General features: G+C 34.2%; 1 protein-coding gene across 2 annotated transcripts in view; it reads left to right on the forward strand.

Annotated features, from left to right (window-relative positions):
• The window catches only part of LOC145683724 (uncharacterized), a 154,835-nt gene that overhangs the window by 49,180 nt on the left and 93,488 nt on the right, over nt 1–12,167 (forward strand). For both annotated transcript variants that reach the window (XM_081755195.1, XM_081755196.1), the window contains one exon: nt 5,553–5,606. In XM_081755195.1, coding sequence (XP_081611321.1) covers nt 5,553–5,606 — 54 coding nt within the window. The remainder of the gene's footprint in view (nt 1–5,552; nt 5,607–12,167) is intronic.

Raw genomic sequence — 12,167 nt, forward strand, 5'->3', positions numbered from 1 at the left:
TAGGATCTTATTTGTGGTTCTACTATTATTTATGTACGTTAAGAAACTATTATATTTATTTGCTTAATTTTGGAATAATATTATGTTCTACCCGTAGCTGTTGAAAGGTCTAAGAGAGTGTCCCTAAAGCTGTAAGAGAGTGTTCGTGAACAAGCAGGTCTAATTGTTCTCATTATTTACAGAAGTAGGACTTAGTCCTGCGAAATGTTAAAATCATTCGCTTCTTTCAGCCACCATTGGCCGCCACATACATGCGACGTAATTTATTATTTGAGGTCTAGTTTTTGTAGGGGAGTCTAACATATATTGTATAATCTATTTTGCGAAATATTGACCTATTTATGATTGTTCTCTTACACAGGTACAAAATAATGATAGGTTTTTATATTTTCTCTATTGATTTGTTGATATTTTCTTTCTCAAGGAAACCTGCTATTTAATAATACCGTCATCTTCAACTAGTCTTAAACATAAAACACACCAAAAAAACTCAGAAAAGTATCTGTTGGTTACAAAATTATAAAGCACCAAACAATGTAAAAATGCGTTGCTTAGGTCACGGCAATAGAAACGAGATGCTTTAGCATGACGTCATATATCTGTTTTTCTCTCTGTCTAATATTGAAATCTTCAGGTAATAGAAACATCATAATAATAAAAGTTTTCCTTTTATGATGTCTCTATTAGCTACATTAATATTAACATCTGAGGGAGATAACGTTACGTTATGGAAACTGTTACGAAATATTTTAATTTTTAATAAAGAAGTACATACTCTGATCAGAAAAATGTTAATTACTATTTAAAAATATTAGTTTATGATATTTACAAACGAAAGAATTGTAACAGAAAGTCTGCCTTATTCAATAGGAAACCCATAGTTGGAGTGTATGCTTATGAATAGGGACGTGGATATTTAATTTAAGAGCGAAATGTCATTTAGCTAACGTATTTTATCGACCACACAAGATGCCTTCAAGCGACTGGGACTTATAATCAGAAGCAGTAAAATGTTTAAAAACGTAAATGTTATTGGATTTTTTTTAGTCTGTTACTGCCAAAATTGAAATATGCGTCAGTGATCTGGACAGCTAAATGTAATACTCAAGAAAACCATATAGAAAAATTGTATACAAAAGAAATCTAAGATATCTCTGTTATAGGAAAACAGAACAGTCTGCTCTTGTAAATAGAATAACTCTTTCTAATTTTTTAAGTGAATTTAATTATATTAAACTGTCTGATAGATGTATCATTGTACAAAAAGTATGTCTCCGCAAAATAGTGAATGTCATATTTGACAATAGTGAATTTTTGCAATACATTAAATTTAATATCAGAGACAGAACGTTGAGAACAAGAAATCTGTTGTGGTCAGTTCCAGCGAGAGACTAAGGAGCCGGGGTGTTTCCCCGGGGGGGGGCGGACTGTTGAGGGGCAAAGTACATACAGAAAGTGTTATAATCCTTGTGGTAACGAGAACATTGCTACAAATATTTTCTGTATTTCTAAAAACATGTTTACAGTTCTCACATTCACAGTGAAAGGAGGGAAATTAAAGAAAAAAGGAAAATAAAGAAAGTATCAACGTTGTGTAATGATGAACTTGAGGCAAAACTAAGAACGTGGTTAAAAGTATATAGTGATGATGTATCAGATGATATCGTTAAGGAAATTGTTCATCTATAAGCGATTTAATCTGCCAATTTCAGTGCTGCTCTGACACCATTTCAGTTGCTCAACACATTTTTTTTTTTTTTTTTTTTTACCAAAAGCTAGTGAACATTTTTCGAATGTTAATATTACTCTTCGAATGTTTTGTACTCTGCCAGTGTCTGTGGCGGAGGCTGAAAGATCGTTTAATGCACTTGCAAGAGTACAGAATGTTTTGCGGTAATCCATGACACAACAAAGATTATACGACTTGAGAACTCTTATAATGGAGTTTACTTTAGCCCGACACTGAACTTGAGTGATATAATAGGTACATTTGCTAGCAGAAAAGCAATAAAGGCTGTTTTGTAAATTACGAAGTGTAACTCTAGTGATATAGTTAGTAAATGCATTTAATTTTTTTAATATATTGTAACTATTAAATATATGAGATATAGTTTGCCAGTTTTTATATTGGGCCCGATGACAACTCAACACAAGAGCCAGAGTTGGCTCTCGACGAGCCTAGCTGTAGTATAAAACATCCAAACGACGTGCATGCAATAACTCATCGTCGCTCAGAATTGTCTAAGCTGTATAACAGTATAGAAAAAAGCGTAGAAGAATTTTATATTAATCTTAATCAGAAAGCTTTTATAAAATTAATCAGAAATAGATTTTTACCGAATAATGATACATAGTAAAATAAATAGCTATAGATGTAAGTATGGACTCCACCTATGTGTTGATGTCTTCTTGCATGCACGTGTTTATATATACGTGTACCTATATGTCTAAGCATATATGTAAAATCTATATACGAGAATGACAGGCACTTACATATGTGTATCTGGATATATTCAAAAGCAAGACCTAAGTGTTTTATAGTGATATTTATTAACTAACTTCGTGTATCTCAGAAGAATGTTTCCTGTGTTTTTGCATTTTTATTTACAATTTGTCTTTTTTACTACTAGTTTCTTCATTTATTCTTTCTTTTTGTCACTTACTGATATAGTAAATGTTTCTTTAATGTATATAATACAGTAGATTGTAAGAGACTTCTGTAAATGGAATTTTTTCTCTGTTGAAGGAAAATAAATATGTTTTCTTTGATTTATAATGTCTTTGAACTTCGTTTGTACATAAATCTCAGACATGACGTTTCCACACTAGTATAGCACATAATAATGGGTTTTTCATTCAAAATTTCGGATTATTAGTCTTTGTATCAATACAGATAGATGGTAGCCAAACTTTGATTTAAAAATATCTTTCTTCAAATATTATAGCTTTTAAAGGAAACTATTCACAATGTTGATTGCCTCTGCTTTTCTTCGTATAGTACATTTAGGAAGTTACATACTTTCAGCCAATTAAACTGGTATTGCATTAACTTTTAGATGGATATGTCTTGGAACACAGCAAACCTCTTAATTTTAATGTCAACTGCATAGGTTGATTTGGACTACTTTGCGCACATAATCCATTAAATATGTTCTATATTAAAGATACTCTGTTTCTTCGTAAATATAATACATTTTGTTTCATAAACTTACGATTCACCAGTTAATGGAAATCTACAAACGCGAGAATTGGCACATGTTGTCTATAAATGGCTCCATAGGTGGAGGGGAAACTATAATAAAGTATAAATTATTAATTCTGGATTTTGTAATCAGAATTTACATCCGGAAAATTAATTTCAAAATAAAATGGTCAAGTAAAGAATTGTTTTTTTTTTCCTTGGTACGTTTGACAAAGAAAGACTCATCTGCATAATCATTATTATTTGAAGATCAATGCATTATTTATCAACTTCATGTCTCTTGGCTGCTGTTTTGTCATTCTGTGTGGTTTTTGAATACAGATGGTATGTATGATGTCACTGAACATCCAAGTAAAAATTACAGAACGACTACATAACAGAGATAAAGTTAGATGTGTATATAACAATCTCCCTGTTTAAAAGAGTGTAAAAATTTTAAAGGCGCATACTTCGGTTTACTGTTATTTGGTAATTTATTCAATCACGTAAACGCTTAGTGTATTGCAGTGAAACCTCTGAATAATGGACACCAATGGGACATGGATTTTTGCCCGTTACTGAGAGGTGTCCGTTATAAAGAGGTTGGAGAAATTTGCTTCTCACAACGGTAATTGTATGCAAAAATATATAGTAAATACATTATGCATGGGCGTAAATTCCTTAAAATTCAATATGAAAATACTCTATTTAGTACGTACAGTATTTTAATTACTATGAGGGATGAAGGACAAATTCATTTCTGGGGATGTGTTAATATATTCATTATTGCTGGGGATGTCTTAATATATTCATATGCTGCAAATGATAATGCTTGTATGATAATTTTCTAAGTACATGTCATCACTCCATAAACATTGTCAAAAGATGCGTTAGGAACCAACTAACGGGCTAAACTCTTTTGTTTAGCGAAAAAGGCATGCTTTTTTCCTCTATAAGGGTAATAAAACTCATTTGCAAATGTCCTCTGAGAATCCTCAGTACGGTTGCGAAAGAAACATGTGTGTGTGTGTGTGTGTGTGTGTACTGGCGAGGTGACTTCGTTGGCAAAATTAATGAAAACTGAAAAGGCAAGTTATTAGGAATGCATATGTTTATTGATCCATGCCCAATCACAAAGAATATCCTCTTAGAGAAAATGAAAAACGAAGCCGGGAAAACTCGCACCCAGAATTGTTCCAGTATCATACGTGAAAGAAAAAATGTTGCTTTTCCAGAAAAGTAAGAGAGGAAACATTGCTCATTGAAAGTGTTATTGTTAAACCAACAATATTTGTTTTGTTATCTATGAAATTGTTTGGAAAGGTGAAAGGCCAGAGGAAAAAGAACTAAATTTGTTAGAGAAAGGAAGATTTTTCACACGATTCCTTGGCCATACGACTGACCCTGCATGACTATTATTGCTTATTGGACGTTTTCTAGGATTTCCACCAGAAAGCAGTTTATTGCAGGCAGAAAAAAATTCAAGTTCAGCTTGGAACTGTTTTGTTTGATGGTTCACTGGCAAGAACGCCCATGTTGTGGTTTCCAAGGGGGCAAGTGTAAGCGACATTTCAAATGTAGTCTCAAATTTTGCGGTAACTATTCTAAAATATGTATTGAGTTTTCGATCTTCCGAAGCACAATTTTCTCTAAAGGGAAGAGAGTGCCCAACTTGCACCCCTAATGGGCGCCCTTGTTCACCAGGTCTAGACTCATGATAGATACACTTGTGGGGAAGACTTTTCTGTCTACTGTAGTGTAATATATCGCAGAACCGAGAATAATGCCTGTCCATTATGAAGAGGTTATTGAAACGTTTGGGAAAAAGGACTGTCCGCGTCCGTATCTGAGAGTGGCCTTAAAAGGGAGGGTTTTGTTCCGTAAGAGAACATATATTTTTGCCGGGACAAAAAAATCTGTCCGTGTTATAGAGGTGTCCGTTATTGAGAGGTGTCCGTTAAGGGTGGTTTCACTGTATAACATAATTGCGATTATTCTGATGTGTCTCTAATTAGCTTCATAAATACTTTGTGCAATAACGTGTTTCTGTTTAGACAGAAGTCAAAGTATTAGGTGTTCCCAATTCTTTCGTTTATTAAACTACGTTACACACATTAATGTCTCAAGGAAATTTAAATTGCTTAGCAAAAATAATGTGATAGAAATAATGATAATGCTTGTATCCCATAAAATAGTTTATACGACTTTCACGATACATTTTTTTTCAAATTTCTCTTTGTTTAATTTTATCTTGTTATTTCTCGTGTTGTTATTTCTCTTTATCAAGAATAGATATTCTCTTATTTCCTATGTCTTTGTTTATTTTTCCTATGTCTTTGTTTATTTCATATCTCTTTGTTTATTTTTTTAGTGTTTAGTGACAAGAGGACTGTCACTGTGAAAAGGACCGACCCAAAGACAGGAAGTAAGTATTTAGATAACTTATATAGTGTAAGTATTATGTGTTTACTGAAAGTATTAAAATACAATTCGATATTACTATTACATTTGACACTATTTTGAAAGTGCAACATGGAATTGATTTAAATCTGAGGAGGTATTGCAAAGGCATGTTATGAAACGCTTCAATTATATGGAAATGTAATCATTAGAGAAGAATATATGTTCTGAATATTGTATTTGATCTGTGCCTCATTTATAATTACACCAGCTTAAAATAAGTAGGAGTATATATATAACAGTCTTAAACAAATTATTGTCACCGTCAAACATATTTAAATTAAGTATTTATCTCTTAAGAGAAAAGTATATTTCACAAAAGTAAAATTTTATAACGTTATCGTTATACCCTCTCTGTACAACCCTCGTATATACAAGGAAATTTCTTGGAATCAGTGCTTGGCCAGACGCAATTCGCAAAAGAAACGAGCTACAATTTTTTTCCCTCACAAGCGCTTCTGTATGTGCGACGCCCCCACATGCCCTCTGTACAAGCTAAAGTGTGAAGTGACGAACTATATTTTATAATTCGCATTTTAGTTAATTAATAATTACTGTTCAATTTAGTACTTGTGCAAGTATAGTCATTGTCTCATTAGTAACGTAAAAACACCTGTATTAGTTTTTTTTAACAAGTAGTCTCCTGTAACCTAAGTGATTTTGTGGAAATATTTTAATATAGATTTGTATCTGTGCGTCCCATTGCCTGGGAAAAGAGCAGTATACACACAAGGCGGGCAGTGGACATTCTGACGCTATTTAACATGGTTGACTTTACAATTTATTCCACTCAAATTAATGATTTTTGTGTGACAAATTCATTATGAGAAGAGAAATCAGTGCAGCATCTGGTTCATAAATTACTGATATTGAAAGATAGTAATCTACCAATAATTATTTTTGATGAAGCTTCGAAATTTGCACCTACAGAGGATATAACTCTCTTAAACCTACTTCTGATTCAATATGAGATAAAGATGGAATTCAGCAAGGAAGGAGTATTTTGGTTTTATTTCCTCAATGGCAATAGGAGGTAAATGATTTCTATTACAGTGGATTGTACTTACGTTTTCTGGTGAACAAACTTTTGAAATCGTAACTATTCATTCACTCGTTTCGCGTCCGCGTTCCGTTCCTCAATAAGAAAAAAAGGACCTAATTATTACATGCAAAAAATATATATTTTAGTTATATAAATGTGAAATTGAATATTTGTGATAACTGAAAAGTCAAAATATATTTATTAAATATCCATATAGTGAGTGTTAATCATCATTCCAAATAATTCAATGATGAAAGAGTAATAGTGTGCATGTTACATTATAATATTTTTGTTTCACACGTAAAGTATTTTCATATTATGCATGCTTATATTTTTGTTCTGTTTACGTTTACACCTACAGTGCAGTGCCATGAGATATTCATTTTAGATAAATGTTTGGAGTGGAATTTATGTCACCAAGAGCCTGATTATTTCTTGGAGGAATACAATTTTCCTATAAGCATATTGCGAAATGGACTCAGGTATACTTAACCCAATGTTCCCAGAACTTCTATCCGTGAAACAGGGTAACCAATATAGAGAACAATCAGCTGATTCTGCTGATGTGGAAACAAGGATGTACAAGGACACGGTACTGATCCAATGTAAATGACCCATGATTCGAACCCCGATTCACATTATTTATGTTCTCTTTTGGTTTACACTTGTACCTGTGGATTGGTATCATCCAGTTCGAGAGCGTGTTTTCAATTATAATTTGGTTAAACTTATAACGTTAATTTCCGTTGAATTCTAATAGGGCCCACACACGGTCCATGGTTTGCGCAAACATCATGTTTGTGCAAACATCGTGTTTGCGCAAACACTCGGCCACACACGATACAACTGTTTGCACAAACTTCAGTTCAATTTTGAGTTTAATCGCGTAAGCATGTCCACTGAAGCAGCTTGTTTAGCGATAGTAATTGCTTGTGCTTTGGAAGCGGAAATACCCGCGAAACCAAGAAGAAGGAAGAGGGTGTGGATGAAAGAGTGGTTGATTATGACACATACATTGGCAACATTATTCACAATGTAAATGTACTATTCCAGCAAACTCAAGAATTTTGACTGTGCATCCTAGAAGTATATATAGCAACTCATGGGCGTCTCTGGCGGGGGGGACGAGGGGGACGCGTCCCCCCAATACTTTGAAATACGAAATATTCAATATTTTATTTTAATTTCATTTATTTACTAACAACAGAATAACATCTTTGATGTCCCCCCCAAATTTTACATGCCAGAGACGCCAATGTAGCAACTAAATTACTTACATGTTAACTTTTCCAGTGAAAATGCTAAACACTTGTCTTCAACACTACTTTCACTATCATCTATGTCAGTTAATATTTCGTCTTTGTCTGAATCTGACTCTTGTAAATTTATTTTTATCGGTTCCAAAAACTGTAAGCACAAAAAATAATTCTTTGAGCTTGACTTCGTAGCACTTGAAAGAAAAAGAAAAAAAGGAAGACAGAAAATAAAACTTCTGCTGTACTCGGTATGCTTAAAGACATTGTCAACTATAATTTTGGAGAATAAACGAACTACCACGAAAGAAAGCAACGAGACACTGATGAATTCTACACTAGCCCCTTTCTTTCCTTCTCCGTTTTCATAACAAGTAGCACGTTTGTTCTTCGTGTAGGTGCCACGAAAGTAATCCATCTGATTCCTAAGCAACTCGATATGCTCGAGTTTGTTTTGGGTTACGATAATTTATGACACCATTCAGACGCCTGATGCTTTTGATTCCCTTATAGAGGAGAAAAGAGGGTGTTAAAAGTCACACATAATAAGGCGGTGGAACGTGAAAGAAAAACAGAAACAGGAAACATACTGCGTTCCTTCTGTCGAATAAGAAAGGGTCTATCTTGAAGTAAATTTCAAAACAAATTACAAACGTCCCATGCTTTATTCTTACGATGATGGCAAAGATTGCAAAGGTATGTAGCTACGGGGGAAAAGGGGGCTCTGTCTTTCCGAACTATTTCCAGCTCCAAAATGAGGTTCGTCTAGTATATGTTTAATAAACTTTTTTAACAGAATGCAAATGAAGGACTTTATAATAAAATATGAATTTTTTTAAAAAAATCAATAGTCATCAATACGGTTTCTGTACCTAATTCAATCAACTAAAATTAAGCATATGCTTTATATTCTCATTTCCCTAACTGGGTGCAGTGTGAACTCACTACTATATTATTGCATAATAATATCGGAGTTAATATTTTTTCGTTTTTTTTTCCTCTTTAGTATTTTAACCTACATAAACACAAAGTCAGATAAACAGACTGCTATAAACAGCATTTATTTTCTTATGAATAGTTTATTGATTCATCTTTTAGACTCCGGTTTTTAACTTCAGTACTGTCACGATCCGTCTTTTGATAAGGAAGCATTGTGAAAATATAATAATGCGCATAATATGTATGTATGTATGGCAAGTTAAAATGCTTTCATGTTGTGAAAGAGGTAATTTGTTCTGCTTTTAATATGTGAAAAGCTTGCCTCCCCCTGAAAGTAATGTTCTCCTAGAACAACTTTGTGGCTACACCCCTGATTATCCTGTAATAAAAGTTGTGAGTTCTATTTGCAAATCGAAACAAAATCCAATGGAAATTAGACGCGGGACTCAACGCTCGTTTTACTAATTGTTTATATGGAAACCTTTCAAAGCGTCTATCATGACAACCAGTTGACATAGAAAGATGTAGTTTTCACGTATTTGTTCGTAATTCTTTTCTCTACTTGGTAAAGTGAGCAGTTAATGTGCTAGTACAATATTTCTAAGTAGCGCCTGTGATATTGTCAAGATTCGCAGTAGCGCGAGAAGACAGCGTGCACAACTGCTTGTCGCGAACTGTCAACACCGCTCAAAGCCAATTGAACGCCGTGTGAAGCCAACACAAGGCCATGTCTTTTCTCATCTGAAATCTGCAATAACTTCTCATATGCCATATTTTTCAAATTCCTGTTTTTATAATCTTCACTCTTTACCTTCCACAGTTCAGGTAAATTTCGATAAAGGTCAATACATTCTCGCCAGAATTCGTGATTCCTATTCATTGACGCCATAGCGAAAGAAATAAGCGTCTGTACACTAGGCTTCCTACTCGGAAATAAAGCTCGTGTTTGCACAAACATGCCCATACACGGTCCACGTGTTTGCGCAAACATCATGTTCGTGTAAACAATTTTCGAACGAGTTCAGAGGCCCACTCACGGTCCATGGTTTGCGCAAACAAGGCTGTTTGTGCAAACAGTTTGACCGTGTGTGGCGATGTATGAACTGTTTGCGCAAACGTTTGTGCAAACATTTTCCACATCGAACTCGTTCGAAAATTGTTTACACGAACATGATGTTTGCGCAAACACGTGGACCGTGTATGGGAATGTTTGTGCAAACACGAGCTTTATTTCCGAGTAGGAACCTAGTGTACAGACGCTTATTTCTTGCGCTATGGCGTCAATGAATAGGAATCAAAAATTCTGTCGAGAATTTATTGACCTTTATCGAAATTTACCTGAACTGTGGAAGGTAAAGAGTGAAGATTATAAAAACAGGAATTTGAAAAATGCGGCATATGAGAAGTTATTGCAGATTTCAGATGAGAAACGACATGGCCTTGTGTTGGCTTCACACGGCGTCCAATTGGCATTGAGTGGTGTTGACAGTTCGCGACAAGCAGTTCTGCACGCTGTCTTCTCGCGCTACTGCGAATCTTGACAATATCACAGGCGCTACTTAGAAATATTGTACTAGCACATTAACTGCTCACTTTGGGAAGTAGAGAAAAGAATTACGAACACACACGTGAAAACTACATCTTTCTATGTCAACTGGTTGTCATGATACACTCTTTGAAAGGTTTCCATATAAAACAATTAGTGAAACGAGCGTTAGAGTCCCGCGTCTAATTTCCAGTGGATTTTTTTTTTCGATTTGCAAATAGAACTTACAACTTTTATTACAGGATAATCAGGGGTGTAGCCACAAAGTTGTTCTAGGAGAACATTACTTTCAGGGGGAGGCAAGCTTTTCACATATTAAAAGCAGAACAAATTACTTCTTTCACAACATGAAAGCATTTTAACTTACCATACATACATACATACTGTGCACATATTATATTTTCACAATGCTTCCTTATCAAAAGACGGATCGTGACAGTACTGAAGTTAAAAACCGGAGTGTAAAAGATGAATCAATAAGCTATTCATAAGAAAATAAATGCTGTTTATAGCAGTCTGTTTATCTGACTTTGTGTTTATGTAGGTTAAAATACTAAAGAGGGGAAAAAAACGAAAAAATATTAACTCCGATATTATTATGCAATAATATAGTAGTGAGTTCACACTGCACCCAGTTAGGGAAATGAGAATATAAAGCATATGATTAATTTTAGTTGATTCAATTAGGTATAGAAACCGTATTGATAATGATTGATTTTTTTTTTAAAAAAAATTCATATTTTATTATAAAGTCCTTCATTTGCATTAACTGTTAAATAAGTTTATTAAACATATGCCAGACGAACCTCATTTTGGAGCTGGAAATAGTTCGGAAAGACAGAGCCCCCTTTTCCCCCGTGGCTACATACCTTTGCAATCTTTGCCATCATCGTAAGAATAAAGCATGGGACGTTTGTAATTTGTTTTGAAATTTACTTCAAGATAGACCCTTTCTTATTCGACAGAAGGAGCGCAGTATGTTTTCTGTTTTTTTTTCTTATTTTCTCCTCTATAAGGGAATCAAAAGCATCAGGCGTCTGAATTGTGTCATAAATTATCGTAACCCAAAACAAACTCGAGCATATCGAGTTGCTTAGGAATCAGATGGATTACTTTCGTGGCACCTACACGAAGAACAAAGGTGCTACTTGTTATGAAAAAGGAGAAGGAAAGAAAGGGGCTAGTGTAGAATTCATCAGTGTCTCGTTGCTTTCTTTCGTGGTAGTTCGTTTATTTTCCAAAATTATAGTTGACAATGTCTTTAAGCATACCGAGTACAGCAGAAGTTTTATTTTCTGTCTTCCTTTTTTTCTTTTTCTTTCAAGTGCTACGAAGTCAAGCTCGAAGAATTATTTTTTGTGCTTACAGTTTTTGGAACCCATAAAAATAAATTTACAAGAGTCAGATTCAGACAAAGGCGAAATATTAACTGACATAGATGATAGTGAAAGTAGTACTGAAGACAAGTGTTTAGCATTTTCATTGGAAAAGTTAACATGTAAGTAATTTAGTTGCTATATATACTTCTAGGATGCACAGTCAAAATTCTTGAGTTTGCTGGAATAGCAGGCCTACATCTACATTGTGAATAATGTTGCCAATGTATGTGTCATAATCAACCACTCTTTCATCCACACCCTCTTTTTTCTTTTTGGTTTCGCGGATATTTCCGGTTCCAAAGCACAAGCAATTACTATCGCTAAACAAGCTGCTTCAGTGGACATGCTTACGCGATTAAACTCAAAA

This window comes from Thermobia domestica, chromosome 4, assembly GCF_964235325.1.
Source record: "Thermobia domestica chromosome 4, izTheDome1.hap1.1, whole genome shotgun sequence".
NCBI classification, from domain to species: domain Eukaryota; kingdom Metazoa; phylum Arthropoda; class Insecta; order Zygentoma; family Lepismatidae; genus Thermobia; species Thermobia domestica.